The following is a 16,012-nucleotide window of genomic DNA, read 5'->3' on the forward strand; positions in this document are numbered from 1 at the left end:
AATTCTCTTTTTTCTTCTTATGAGTCCATAGACAATGACTCAAAAGCTAAGTGACTTGTCCAAAGTTTACACTGTGAGAATGGCCTAAGCGGTTACAAACAAGTTACCCAGGGAGAGTCCATTATTTTGCACTAAATTAAAATGAACTCTCGTGAATACAAGAGTTCTTCTTTCTAGAAGAAATGTCATAGTCATATTAGTACCTAGAATATATAAAGAATTCAAGACATTCAACAATAAGAAGAAAACCCAATTTTAAAATAGGTGAAGGATATGAATAAACATTTCTCCCAAAAAGATATACAAATGGCCAATAAACATATGAAAAGCTGTTCAACATCATTAGTCACTAAAGAAATGCAAATCAAAAGTACAACGAGATACCAGGACAGATGTAATAAAAACAGACAACTATTGTCAAGGATATGCAGAAATTGAAACCCTCATATATAGCTGGTTGGAATATAAAAAATGATGCAGCCACTTTGGAAAAGAGATTGGCAGTTCCTTAAGATGTTAAACAGAATTACCACATGACCCAGAAATTCCACTCCTAGGTATATATATATCCAAGAGAAATAGAACAGGGGCACGTGGGTAGCTCAGTCGGTTAAGTGTCTGACTTCAGCTCAGGTCATGATCCTGCAGTTCATGAGTTCATGAGTTCAGGCTCTGTGCTGACAGCTCAGAGCCTAGAGCCTGCCTCCGATTCTGTGTCTCCCTCTCTGCCCCTCCCCTGCTTGCTCTCTCTCTCTCTCTCTCTCTCAAAAATAAACAAACATTAAAAAAAAAAAAAAGGAAGAAAAGAAATAAAAACATACCTCATGCAAAAAAAATCTCATGCAGGGGCGCCTGGGTGGCGCAGTCGGTTGAGCGGCCGACTTCAGCCAGGTCACGATCTCACGGTCCGTGAGTTCGAGCCCCGCGTCGGGCTCTGGGCTGATGGCTCAGAGCCTGGAGCCTGTTTCCGATTCTGTGTCTCCCTCTTTCTTTGTCCCTCCCCCGTTCATGCTCTGTCTCTCTCTGTCCCAAAAATAAATAAAAAAATTAAAAAAAAAAAAAAAAAAAAAAAAAAATCTCATGCAAAAACTAAACACAAACGAAAACAAGAAACTAAACACAAATGTTCATAGAAGCATAATTCATAATAGCCAAAAACTGAAAACAACCCAAATGTCCATCAACTGACAACAAAATGTGGTATATTCATACAATGGTACACTATTTTTCCCTAAAAAGAAATGAAATACTGATGACACATGCTACAACATAGATGAACCTTAAAAACATTAAGCTCAAATGAAAGCAGTCATAAAAAACCGTGAATCATATGATGCCATTTATATGAAATGTCCAAAATAGGCAAATCCAAAGAGATAAGAAGTATATTGGTAGTTGCCAAAGATGTGGGGAGGTGAGAATGGAGACTGACTACTAACAGGCACTGAGTTTCTTTTTGGAGTGATTAAAATGTTCTAAAATTAGTGGTGATGGCTGCACAACTCTGTGACTATACTAAAGGCCACTGTCTGTATCAGTTAAAATTAGAGTAAATTGCATGGTAGGTGAATAATATCTCAAAAAAGATGTTATTTTAAAAACTAGAAAAATTTAATATAAAACTGAAATGTTTTGTGTTTATTTGAAAAGTATACTTCCTTTCATGTTCCTTATGAAACACTAAAAGTTAAGAAGATTAAAGACACATGACTGACTTTTTGTGGATTTGCTCAGGCAAACAAGTTCTAGTCCACTGAGCACATAAACTGTGTTTGTCTTCATGTTTCACTGAACCATGCCCTGAGATATGTTTTTGAAGACAGAAAAAGGAAAGATGGTGAGAAAAGTAGAGGGAAAGCTTAATACTTGATTTGCACAAAGGCACATATTTTTGATAGGTCCAGCTCTAGCCATTATTGATTTATTCATAAATCAATATTAGACTCTATTAATATTAAAAGGATTTTTTTTTTCAAATTCTGAGGTGCTGGATATTTTCTTATCCAAACCAATTTAACATCATTTGTTAGGTATCTATTTCCTATCATGTGCTGTGGTAGGTGCTTAAGAGACAGTAAGATTAAAAAAGAACCTCATGAGACTTAAATCCAGTGACTGAAGCAAAAACAAAATATTATGTAAATTCTTGTCAAACTACCCAAGCCAGAAGTGGAATAACTTAAAGTAACAAAGGGGGGGGGGGGGGGGGGGGGAGGAAAGTCCATGTAGAATTCCATACCCAGCAAAAATATCTTTCAAAATAGAGACTTTTTCAGACAAACAAGACAGCAGAGTGGCATTGGTAAGAAATGCTGAAAGGGGTGTCTGGGTTAAGCATCTGAATCTTGATCTCGGCTCAGGTCTTGATCTCAGGGTCATGAGTTTAAGAGTTTAAGCTCTGCGTTGGGTTCCATACCCAGTGTGGAGCCTACTTTAAAAAAAAAATAAAGGCTAAAAGCTATTTCTCTCCCTACAGCAAAATACTACCTCAAAACTTGGATCTACACAAAGGCATCAGAAGTGTTTCAAAAGGTACATTAAGGGGTGGCTTCGTGGCTCAGTCATTAAGCAGCTGACTTTGGCTCAGGTCATTATCTCACAGTTTGTGAGTTCGAGTCCCACATCAGGTGAGCGCCAGCCCTGCTTTGGGTTAAACACAAGTCCCAGGTGAACACCGCTTCTCTCTTTCTCTCTGCCCCTCGTGGGATTCTTCCTCTTTCTCTCTCTACCCTTCACTCACTTGCACCCTCTCTCTCAAAAAAAAAAAAAGAGGTATATATTAGATATAAATTTTTTTCTCATTTTTTTAATTTCATGTCTATAAACAACGTACATAAGTCATACTTCTGTAGAAATAACACATATGACAAGAATAGTACATAAGAAGAGAAGGAGGAAATAGAAGCATACTCTTGCAATATTATATTATACATGAAGGTAGCCTGTGATAAACTAAAGTGGTACATTATAAAACCAAAGAGAAAGTCTTTGTGACCATAAGTTAGACTCAGATTTGCTAAATTAGATTTCATCAAATTCTGCTTTTCAAAACTACTGTTAAGGAAAGGCAAGCCACAGAACAGGAATACTCATTTACAAACTGACAAAGCTTATATCTATAATATGTACAGAACTCTCACAATTCAATAAAGCAAATAGCCCAATTCATAAAAAATATGGACAAAACATTTTAAGACACTTCACAAAAGATATGAAGAGCAAATAAGCATATGGAAAGATGCTTAACATTATTAGTCATTACAGAATTGCAAATAAAAGCACAATGATGTACCATTACACGTCCACCAGAATAGCTAAGAACAAAGACTGATAAAAACAAGTCAGGATTTGAAGCTACCAGAATGGTCATACATTACTGACTAGAATGAAAAATGGTACAACCATTTTGGAAAAGAGGCTGCTTATAAAGTCAAAAACTCACTTCCTATACAACATAGCAATCCCACTCCAAATTTATTCATGAGATATGCAAAGAGAAAAAAACTATTCAAATGTTCACAGCACCTTTGCTCATAATAGCCAAACACTGGAAACTTAAATGCTCATCAACTGGGTGAATGGACAAGCAAATTATGGTATATCCACCGACTGTAGATGTAAATGGAATACTACTAAACAATAAAAAGAAACAAACCACTGGGGCACCTGGGTGGCTCAGTCGGTTAAGCATCCAACTTCAGCTCAGGTCATCTTGCGGTTTGTGAGTTCGAGCCCCACATTGGGCTCTGTGCTGACAGCTCAGAGCCTGGAGCCTGGAGACTGCTTGGGATTCGGTGTCTCCCTCTCTCTCTGCCCCTCTCCCCATCATGCTCTGTCTCTGTCTCTCTCTCAAAAAATAAATAAACATTAAAAAATTAAAAAAAAAAATCACTCAAATGCACATCAACAACAATGAATTTCAAAAGCATGCTAAGTGAATGGCAGACACCAAAGATTACATACCATATAATTCTACTGATATGAAGTTCAAGAAAGATAAAACTAATGTGACAAAAAGCAGATTAGCAGTTGCCAAGGACCACATGCAGAACAGGGGACAAACTACAAAGGGGCACAGGGAAGTTTTTGGGGTAATAGAAATGTTCTTTATCATGATTGTGTAGAAGATACACAAGTATATCTATTTGTCAAAAGCATTTAATTTTATACATAAATTGGGAAATTATACTGTATGCAAATTATACCTTAATAAAACTGACTTTTTTTTTAATGAATGAATGAAATATGTCCAGTATACCTGGGTGGGAGGGGACATCTCAAATTAATTCAAGCCTGGATGTGAGAGGTCACTTCTAGATGACATTAATGAAGAGGACACCTCAACTATGGCTGGAAGAATGGACAAGGAGGATTAGCCAACTGAGAGAAGGGCATAAACTAAAGTGTAGGGCACCTGCAATTCCATGTTTTTAACGTAGTAAAGAGTCCAGCTTGCATTGTGATCAGCATATATAAATAAAGGTAGTGTGGGTCGGTCTGGGGTAAGGAATCATAAATGCCCAGTTCAAGAATTTGATTCGGTAAGTATGCTTCAGAGAAACATGACAGAATCAAAATGGTATTTTAAGATTAATTTGAACGCAGAAAACAGGAAAGTGTCTAAGAGGAAAAACCCAAAGCAAGCAAACCCCACAATAAAAGCGTAAAGTAAGGAATTCCAAAACCAAAGTAAGAACAGATAGACTAAAGACCACTGCAAAAGGACCAACAGAACAAGCAATTCACTAGAACTGGGGAAGAACAAGAGGCAAGTGAAGTATTACTGCAGTTTTGGACCTAGGTGCCTTGGAGAAACTGTCACTTAAAACACATGAATACATGGGGGGTGGGAGGGAGGGGAGGGTGGGTGATGGATATTGAGGAGGGCACCTGTTGGGATGACCACTGGGTGTTGTATGGAAACCAATTTGACAATAAATTTCATATATAAAAAAAAAAACCAAACCATGAATACATGCATAGCACTTCTTAAAACAAAACATTATATAAACAACGTTAAAAAAAAAACAAAAAACAAACCCATGAAAAATAGTTGCTAGGCCACAGAAAGTTAATACCCCTAATACACAAAAAAGCTTACAAATTAATAAGAAAAACAACAAAGAGAATAAATCAAGAAACTAAAACACTCAATAAATAGATGAAAATAAAGTCAGTCTTATTAGATATTAAAGAAAAGCAAATAAAAAAATAATGGCGTATCTGACAACTCCGAGTGATGATAGGGCTGAGGAAATGAGCAGTGGCACATTGTTGGGAAATAAAAAACGGTAAGAGCCTTCTGAAGGACAATATGACAGTGTATCAAAATTACAAATATGAGTACCATTTCTGACCCAACAATTTTACCTCTGAAAAGTCCAATATATGGGATTTAACGGGACAAATGCACATACAAAATATCTGCAACAAATACATACACATGTCAAAAATAAAAAACTAAGATTCTAGCAAAATGGAGTTGGCCAAATAAGTTACAGTACATCCATACAACAACAAAAGCCAATAAAAAGACCATACTACAGAGTACAATGTACAAAACAGCATTGTAGTATATTCCCATAATTCTTAAGATTTATATAAAATCTTTTGTCTCTATGCTTTGCATATATGCATAAGTCCCATATATTATGCAGAGAGAAGTCTAGAAGAATGTTATTCAGAAATGTCAAAGATGATCATCTCAGGTGGTTGGATTCAGAAGGACTTTTAATCTCTCACACTGTTCTGTAGTAACCGAAAACCATGATTCTCTAGAATCTTTGTAAACAGGTGAAAAATACTGAAGAGTAGCATCAGAAGAAGAAATGATTTTAAGAATGGTGAAATAATTAACTTAATATTAAATAAAGTAAGTTTGGAGAATCAATAACATATCTCAGTGAAAGTGCCTCTGTGCAACTGAAAATGCAGTAACAAAAGTGGGGAGGCATGCAGCCCATTAACTACTTTCAGTTTTCAGTTCCTCTCACTACCTTTTTCATTTCTTTTTTATAAACTCCAGTTTTTACATGAGCAAAGGGGAAAAAAAGAGCAAGACAAACCAAGAAACAGACTCTTAACTATAGAGAACAAACTGATGGTTACCAGAGACAAAGGGATGAAGGAATGGGTTTTGAAATAGGTGATGGGGATTAAGGAGTGTACTTGTCATGAGCGCCCGGTGTTGTACGGAAGTGATGAATCACTATATTGCACACGTGAAACTAATATTACACTGTACATCAACTAACTGGAATTTAAATTAAAACTTTAAAAATAAATAAATTCCAGTTTCTAACCTAGATTTTATTCTGTACATTCATTTTGTTTTCCAAATACATTAAGCAAACTAGATTCTCTCACGATTTACATATGTAGAAATTCAAGTAACAAAAATCACTGCAAACAAGTAGTACTTCTGATTCTAGCTTGATACTTTTGTTTCTGACATCCACTTAAAAGCATATAAATATCTAGCTATGAAACAAAGCCAACCAAAACCAAAATAACAGCAATAAAAATTTAAATGAGGGGTGCCTGGGTGGCTCAGTCGGTTGAATGTCTGACTCTAGACTTCACCTCAGGTCGTGATCTCGTGGTTGGTTCGTGGGTTCAAGACTCCCACGTCCAGCTCTGGCCAGCAGTGTGAAGTCTGCCTGGAATTCTCTCTCATTCTCTCTCTCAAAGTAAATGAATAAATTAAAAAAAAAATTAAGTGATATTCATAGAGAAAGTGTAAAACAACAGATTAAAATGATCTAAAATATAAATATTAAGCAATATTAATTTTCAACTTATTTTTCAGAAACAGCTACAATTTTTCAGTTAGGAAATAAAGCTTGACATACAGTCAACTTGTTCAGAAAATTTTCACCAAGAATAGCATATCACTTATCTTGATTAGTACCAGAGTGCAAATATAAACACTAGGTCTGAATTTATTCTACTCACACAGAAAACGAGTCCCAGCATCTTCAACTCATGCCAGTAAAGAAGCAGCTAGAAAAAGAAGTTCTTAGCTTTTCTCCTTACAAAATAAAATAATTACTTCATCTATCCTAGAGTATATGTGAACCAAAATAGCAAGTATTTTTTTTTAAATTTTTACTTATTTATTTTGAGAGAGACAGAGAACGCAAATGGGAGAGGGGCAAAGAAAGGGAGAGAGAATTACAAGCAGGCTTCATGCTCAGCATGGAACCCAGACGCAGGGCTTGTGGGATCATGACCTGAACCAAAATCCAGAATGGATGCTTAACAGAACGAGCCACCCACGCATCCCCAAAATTCCAAGTTTAGAGACACAACTGGATTCTGCACAAACGTTGATTTTCATTAATCTATGGTGAAAAAATGCTATCTAAACTAACTCAACCACTAATCAATACACTTTAAAATTTATCCTCTAGGAGGTTACAATCTTAGAGAGAAAACACAAATGTACGCAGCCAAATAATTAGAATATTAAATAGAATTTTCTGAAGCTCTATAACAAAGATAAAGCAAAGTGCTGCAGTAATATAAGAATTAACTTTTTCTAGATGAATGGAGCAAGACCTCAACATGGTTCAACTGGAGCTAGGATTTGAATGCAAAGCCGGAAGCAGAGAAGAGGGAAAAACAGGGGCATTTCAAGGTAAAAGAACAGCAAGAGCAAGAATACAGAGAAATAAAAGGGCCTCTGGAAATAGAATTCTGATAGAATGGGGCCTGATCATAAAAGGTATTACCTGAAAATCCACTGAAAAGTCTGGACTTAATTCTATAAAATGGAAGTGACACCTTCTAACCAAGACTTTAAGAAAATTCTCCTGATGGGGCGCCTGGGTGGCTCAGTCGGTTGAGCGTCCAACTTCGGCTCAGGTCACGATATCACGGTTCGTGGGTTCGAGCCCCATGTCGGGCTCTGTGCTGACAGCTCAGAGCCTGGAGCCTGCTTCAGATTCTGTGTCTCCCTCTCTCTCTCTGCCCCTTCCCCACTCATGCTCTGTTTCTCAAAAATGAATAAACGTTAAAAGAAATTAAAAAAGAAAATTCTCCTGATAAAGAATGAAGTGGGAAGAAAGGGATGGAAGAGAGAAGAAAAGAATGATAACAGGAAGTCTGAGTGAAAACTAGGGCCTGAACTAAGGTGCTGAATGAAAATGAAAACGGGAGAAATACCAGTGTTAGAACAAATATATGATAAATGGGGCAGGGCACCTCGGTGCCTCAGTCAGTTGAGCAGCGTCTTGATATTCGGCTCAGGTCAGAGTGTCACAGTTTGTTGGTTCGAGACCCATGTTGGGCTCTATACTGACAGTGCAGAGCCTGTTGGGATTCTCTGTCTCCCTCTCTCTCTGCCCCTCCCTCACCTGTGCTGCCTCTCAAAAATAAATAAACTTAAAAAATATACATGTGATAAGGACTACATAGATATAAATGCTGGGTAAAGTTTGGTCAGAGAAGAAGCAAAACACAAGCCTACTTTGAACGTGAAATAAGTAACTACAGGTTTGGACACTTAAGACACTTCACCTAAATTTCCATTCCTTCTGTGTATTTCTTCATTTATTCTAGTATCCTTTATTCTAGTATCCTATACACTCAACACTTTTAAAAAGCATTTTAAGAATTACATTCATCTAAGGATACTACCATTCTAGTAAGTACAAACCAAATCAGTAGCATTATCGGTTAATAGGAGCTTTTTCATTATCCCGGAGTGGTTTTATTTTACATATTTTTGAACACAGATTTTAAGACAATACACTAAATAAATCATGACAGAGGTATCCCACATCATATGCAAGTAAATACTAATAACTTCACTGATTTACACCTAGGGTCCACCCATCTTTAGATTTTCAGGGTCTCTGTAATGGAGGCTTTTGCTCCATTTAGAATAGAACTTCCACAATTTCAGACACAGAACCAATTACAGTATATATAACAATTTATTATACTGGTTGTAACTGATGAGACTTGAGTGACTTCAGATCAAGACATTCCATTACAAAACAACTGTCAATAACTAAGTATAATTAAAGCCTTCAAGGAATTGTTCTTAGACTCATATTCATAAAAACTACAAGTTAATAAAGACCAAATGAGCTGAAACAATCTTTAGAGAAGAATTTCTTTTTTAAAATTTTCAAAATGCTGCAAAGATGGCCAGGAAAAAAAAATCAATAAATAACCAAACAGGGAGATGAATTTCAGCAAAACAGATTATCACATGAGACGGTCAGCTCCCTTGAAAGCCAGCTCCCTTTAATGCATGACAATACCAATACTTAATATCAAGAACACATACTTCAGTCAGCCCTGGGTTTGAATCCAAGCTGACTTAACTTTTTATAGCTTCAGTTTCCCAGTCTATCAATAGAAGTGTATCTTAGGAGATTTGAGGGTGAATGTATGGTAAGTACTTACCAATGCCTGGCATATAGTAAAATCCAAATCTCAGTACCATTCCCTCCCTTTATTAAACAGCTCTCTCTTCAGTACACTCTCACACTTACTATAGGGCCAGTCAGCAAAATTATGTGACTTCCCACAGCCCGATAGTCAAGCAGTAAAGAAAATATGGTAAACTGGTTACACAGAGAAAACGTAAAGCTAAGGAGGGACTGATGAAAAGAAAAGCAGGAGGAGAGGACTGAAAATTCAGATGAAGGCCTAGAGAAAACTGTGATTTAGAAGTCACTAGAATGGAGAGGATTTATTCTAGGAATTAACACCAAGAAAAAACTTCATACCATGGTTTCAATACCATTTTCAATGTGCATGCATTTCCTTAAAATATTACACTGACAATTTATGAATACATTAGGTCCATGTGGACTGGTAAAAGATCTCACTGATATTTCTCATAGCATAGCACATGGTCTCTATTAAATACTTATGCAATCCAGGCCCACTCTAATATTTCACATGCTCCATAAACTCCATCATCCCTTCATTTACCCATTCAACAATTATTAGGAGACTACATGCGCCAGATGCCATGCTGAACACCAGGAATACAGTGGTGGGCATGACAGGATAGCTGCCTTCACAAGGCTCACGATCTAGCAGTCTATTCATTAAACAACATGAGACACTTAAGACATTACTAAATTCTGAAAGTAAATAAAACTTTTAGCATTAAACTGGACAAGTTCAATTTCCTAAACAGTTATAACACATTTGTTATATTTAAAAATCTTTAAAAACCACACCTCACGAAAAATGAAGTTCTTGGCCCTAGAGAAGAAAAGAAGACATGGGAAGTGTCTTTACATTTTAAAGAGGTGGCATACAGGTTTGCTCTGTATCATTCCAAAGGGATAAACTTGAAGCAATGGGTAGAAAGTTATATGGAGATAGATTTCTGTTTCAATGTGAAGAATTCTAATAATTCAAACTACGCAATAATAACTCAACATTACACTTCTATCATAATCTATAGTATTTCTATACTTTACAAAACACAAATTTTCACTTAATCCTTGAAATAATCCAAAAATCACAAGCATTTTCCCATTACAGTTCAGAAACGGGAGCCTTTAAGAGAGGGTCTTGCTAAGTCAGGACTAGAATTCAAGTCCCAAATCTAATGGAACAGGCCATCTCAAAATAATGTTTTCCCAGGTCTGGATGTTTCAGGCACACACCAAATGCAAATGGACAGCTGTCAGGAATGTTGGCCAAGATACTCTAAAGCCTCTTCCAAATCCAATCCATTAGAAATACTGGTGGTCAGTATAAACACCATGAAAAGATTCAGCAATGAATGGCTCTCTAGAATGCAAGCTTCATGAGGGCAAGGACCTCATCTCCCTTCACCAATCTATTCCAGTCCCTAGAACAGTAACTGGCATATAATGTGCTTAATAAATATTTGCTAATAAAGATGAATAATCCTAATCATACATACCACTACTCTACAATATATATAAAATACACAGCACCATAGTGCAGGGCCTTGCTAAAGTAACCAGCAACTAAAAAACCAAACAAACACATAAATCTACTCTTATATTGCATCATACGCTTAAAAATTACAATGTAAAGCGCTGAAACTTAACCTAATCAGTTTTCAAAAACAGTCAACTGCAAAAAAAAAAAAGAAAAAGAAAAGAAAGCAAGCCTTTTGGCAAACCTAAAATATTTTAACTAAAAGTAAAATGCAAAGTCTTACAAGATATAAAAGCTAAGTGGTCACTGTTAATAGTCTTTATTAAGGCATCAACTAGCATTTTAAGTGTACTTGAACACTGTAAGAAACACATGTACACAGATGTTTTCATTTAAAGACAAACTCACACCCAGATCTCTACTCCAATCACATCTTCACAAATATTTACTAGGCTGACACTTCAAAGAGATCTGCTAATTTTACAGATACATGAATTGAGATTCAACATAATTTCTACTTAGAGATTCTTAGCATCCACTTGGCATTACTGCAAACTAAGGCCAATAGGAAAAGCATAACAGATGCAAACGTCATTCTGTAATACCCTAAAATATAAGGCCTAGAATTTCCAGACAGCTCAAGGAATTAAGAACCTACAAAATATTCAAAAGTTATTTTTAATTCACTTTGCTTCACAGGTATGCATATATCAATGCACACACTTTTCCTGAAGAATTACGTAACAAGGTATAACAACTACATAAAAGATTTACTCCAATTTCACTAGATTAAATTACCCCTTTTAAAGATTCCTGAACAAAGATCCTGATATATAAAAGTATAGCTAACTTATGGTAAATGTAAACAGTAACTTAATGTAATGGTAAATAGTGTAATAGTGTAAGGATGTACCAGACCATTTGCTTGGTCACACCAATTAATTATACGTCATTAGCAACTGGGTGTCATCACAAACCAACAGAGAAACCACAATGTTGTCATTTTTTTTCTACTTTTGAACACTTAAAAAAACATTCCGCACAAGAATATCACAAATCGGGCATCTTCCTTGTCTTGAGAATTTAGAACTATAAGGCTTCTACATCTTAAAAGAATAAACTTTACAGAAAACCTTTTTCTGTCGTTGTATTAATCACCTGAAACATCTGAAATGTACATCTAACTGACATCAGCAAGTGATTCTGATTCTCTCCTACAATATTTAGGCCCTAGCTGCAGTCCGTTCCTAAATCTCCAACGATGAAACCTCTTCATAGGGCTTTCAAAATGATGACAAATTAAAACGTCTAGGTTTACCCAAAGTAATTGTGCTGGAAAAGCAAAGAGCAGTTGAGGGAAATCTGTGAATATATCAATGCAACAAGTTGAAAACTTTGAACTCTTTCTTAGAAATTTTCCCTGCACGAGCGAGAAGAAAAAAACTGCGGGACCTGTTGCTTTGTCCCTCCAACCCACTAAAAGGTGTCGTGGGCGCGCGAAAACGCCTCTCCCGACTTGAAGCCCAGTCTGAAGATGGGTTTTCTAGGGCCGGTTGTAGAGCTAAGTGGCTCCAAGAGGCCAATCACCACTTTCCCTGCCCCCTGGAGATCTGGCCAGCGCTGCAGAGGACCGGCGCGCACCAGGCGGCGGACTCACCTGATCACCGGGCTGTAGGGGCTCCGGGAGCGGCGCCAGCTGCTGCTGCTGTAGGGGCTCGGGGACACGTCGCCGCCCCGCTCGTAGGAGCTGTGGCGGCTGTAGCTGGGGGAGCGGCGGCGGCTGTAGGGGCTCGGGGAGCGTGGCAGCCGCCGAGAGTACGGGCTGCTGCCACCTCCTGCCGGGCTGGGGGACTTGCGGCTTCTCAGGCTCTGCGAGGCCCTGTGGGACACCGGGCTGTCGTCCCGGCCTCCCAGCGGGCTCAGGGACCGCTGCCGCCGCCTGTAGGCCTTGGGCTCGCTCTTGTCCTCCCGGTAGGCCTTGGGCGGCTCCTTGTAGGCCGAAGGCGGCTCCTTGGACGACTTAGTCCGGCTCCGGTGAGCCTTCAGGTCTCGATCCTTGCGGCTACTGCTGCTGCTAGACGTGGCCGAGGCGCTTTTCCGGCGGCCGCCGCTGCTGCTGCTGCTGCCGCTCTTAGCGGCCTCGGCCCGCTCCTCGCCGCTGTGGCTGTGGCGGCTGCGGGACTTGGAGGCCTCGCTGCCGCCGCGCTGCCCGTCCCGCCGCCGGTGCTCGCGGTGGCGCTCCTTGCTGCGGCCGCTGCTGCTGCGGCGGTCCCGGCGGGGCCTGCGCTCCGACCCCTCCCCGCGCCGCTGGGTGCCGGAGGAGGAGGCCGGACTCCCGCCGCTGCCCCCCGTTCCCCCGGCAGCCGTCGCCGCCGTTGCCGCGCTGGCCCCCCCCAGCAGCAGCCCCTGCTCGGACTGGGAGCTCACATCCTCGTATTCCACCAGCGGGGTCACACCCCCGCCGCTACTAGCACCGCCACCGCCGTCCTGCTGCGGCTGGGGCAGCGAGAAGACCCGACGCTTCTCCGCCTCCTGCCCGGCGCGGGGCCCGCGGCGCCGCTTCTGCCGCCCTCCTGCGCGCCTCTTGCCTCTCGCCAGCCGCTTGACCTCCAGAGGGGGGCCCGGGCTGAAGCAAGAGGAGGAGGCCGCGGCGGCGGCGGCTGCGGCGGCGGCCGTGCCGGGAGCAGCCAGGAAGAGCAGAGGCGGCGGGGGCGGCGGCGGTTGCAGGAGCTGCGGCTGCAGGAGCGGCAACAGCAGCGGCGGCTGCTGAGGGGACAGGAATCGCCTCCGCTTGCGGCGTTCCTCCAACTTCTTCTCCGCCCAGCTCAGGCCCCCGCCTCCCCCCAGCGCCGTGTCCGAGCTGCTCGGCATCGCCTAGAGCCCGCCGCAGAGCGCGGCGCGGGTGCGGCCTCCTCCCGGGTCAGATCCTGGCCATCTCCCCCGCCGGAAACGGGAACTGCGGCGGCGGCGGAGGGACACCGAGCACCAGGGCCGGCCAGGGGACGCGCCACGATAATCCGGGTCAGGACTCGGGTCCCTGGGTTCCAGGTCACAGTGGGGTATGCAGCGGCCTCCGGGCCTGAGGGAAGCAGGAATCCTGGTGGCAGAGCTCGCGATCGTGCTCGTCGTCCTCTCCTCAGCAGCAAAAACACCAGATGCGCCGGGCGCTGACCTGCGGGGGAGTCCGGAGTCCTCCAAGTGCCCCCGGGGGTGGGGGAGCGGCCTCGGCCGCGCTCTCGGCTCGGGCAGCGCAACGCGGAAGTACCACCTTCGTCTCCGCTTCACTCCATCGCGCCCTGACGTTGGGTGCGAGTTCAGGGGAGGGGAGTGGGCGAGACAACAACACGCCTCCGCCGCCGCCTCCTCAGCGTCGACGTCGTCCTCCTGTGGTGGCGGCGATACACGGCGGGCGCCTCGGAAGTGGCCTGGGCCTGACAACAACTCCCGGCCTAGGGCCTCGCGCACTCTGCCGCCCGCAGGGACGGGCGGCGGGGCGGGGCGAGGCGGGGGCGACCGGGCTGCGGCTCACGGTTGGGGCAGCGAGTGTGCGGGGCTGGGCGGGGGGCTGTTTCCGGGGAGATAGGGGCGGGGGGGGGGGGAAGTTTCTGAGCCTGTGGCGGTGGGTTCGGGCCCTGACTTTCTTCTTCCTTCGCCGCCGCCGCGAGCAGAGGTGGCGGAGCTCCCTTTTCCTCCGCTCCCCCCCCCTCCACGAGGAGGCTCCTGGTGTGCGCGGCCGGCCCCGGCTCGCTCCTCCCCTTCCCTCGCCGATCTTCGTCAGGAGGAGGGAGGGCGACGGGACTTGCTGGTTGGGCCCTAACCTCCACAACCCCTCCTTCTCGCCTCGCTCTTTCGGCCTTTCCCCTCGGCCCTGACGCAAGGCCGGGGACGCGCACGCACGTCACGCTCCGAGAAAGCCGAAGGTGAGTGGTGTCGGGGCAAAGGAGGCGGGAACAAAGTTGCCGCGCACCAGCGTGCTCGCTCCCGCCGGAGACGGGCGTGCGGGCCGGAAGTGGCGTAACGTAGAAACGGCTCCACTTCCGGTGAGGGTGGGACTCTGTGTGAAGAAGGGTTAAAGAAAGGAGAGGTTTCGTGTACCGCCCACTGCTGTCGCTCGAGACTCTCGCAGTGATGGCACGCCGGTCGTGCCTGTTGCGTCCAACGCGGTGTTGCACCGCCCGCCTGTTGAAAGGTCACGGCGACAGCAAGAATCTAGAGACTCATTAGTAACGCCGTTAGGAGCCTCTGGGCTGGGTAGTCATTCTATCTTGTACCCTCAGCCAAATCCCGGGGATGGAATAGCTGCGACAGGAAAAGAGAGGGCACCGTGCAAAAGAGAGCAGAGGTGGCGTTGGTTTAAACTGTCTTACGAACATCCAAGTTGGAGGCCCCATCTTAACCTAAAAGCACACTTGGGAATCAGAGTCTTGAGCTTTGGTAACACTGAAATTTACTTTAAAAAAGAAAGAGCCTTGAATTGATTTGGGGAATAAATGAAACTTCCAAAGGAACTACTGGAAATCCCAAAATTATTACCAGCAGCTAGAAGTCAAAACATTTTGCTCAAATGAGGACTGCCCTCTTGGCACTTCACCCACTTTCTTCTTAATATCTAAACCTATGGCGCTGCCAAACGTAGCCATTCGGTGACCTCATGTCTCATTTCTTGCCTTCCCAAATTGCCTTTCAGTTATAGACTGGGCTCATAGGATAATTAGATTGAAATTTAAATGGGTTATTGGCTTTTAATATACTTGAAAAAAAGCTGAGCAGTCCATTCAGTGGCTACAAGTAGTAACCCCTTTACATGTTTGTTTTTTCAGATCATCAGTTGGTTCTTAGTTCCCAAACACTTGGTATGCTTCCATCATTCATACCTTAGTGTAAATATTTTAATTGGTTTGACATCCACTAACACTGTATTTCAGACTGGACTAATCTAAGCTAAAATCAGACTTTACTGAAAGAAAGAATACAAAGGGTATGTGTTTGCTGAAGGATAAAGGAGGAGGCAAAGCATTGCCCAGGAAGGTAAGCCTGGGTGGGCCACACAGTGGGCTCTACTGTGCAGCCAGAAGGAAGTGGTAAGGGCACTGGAAAACGGAATAGAAAAGTAAGGGCCAGGGTGCCT

The 16,012-nt window shown here is 42.5% G+C and overlaps 1 protein-coding gene across 2 annotated transcripts in view; it reads right to left on the bottom strand.

Annotated features, from left to right (window-relative positions):
* The window catches only part of CDK13 (cyclin dependent kinase 13), a 122,616-nt gene extending 108,861 nt beyond the window's left edge, over positions 1-13,755 (bottom strand). For both annotated transcript variants that reach the window (XM_042914560.1, XM_042914551.1), the window contains exon 1: positions 12,542-13,755. In XM_042914560.1, the coding sequence (XP_042770494.1) occupies positions 12,542-13,755 (1,214 nt within the window). The remainder of the gene's footprint in view (positions 1-12,541) is intronic.
* Between the last annotated feature and the right edge of the window lie 2,257 nt (positions 13,756-16,012).

Source organism: Panthera leo, chromosome A2, assembly GCF_018350215.1.
Source record: "Panthera leo isolate Ple1 chromosome A2, P.leo_Ple1_pat1.1, whole genome shotgun sequence".
NCBI lineage: Eukaryota > Metazoa > Chordata > Mammalia > Carnivora > Felidae > Panthera > Panthera leo.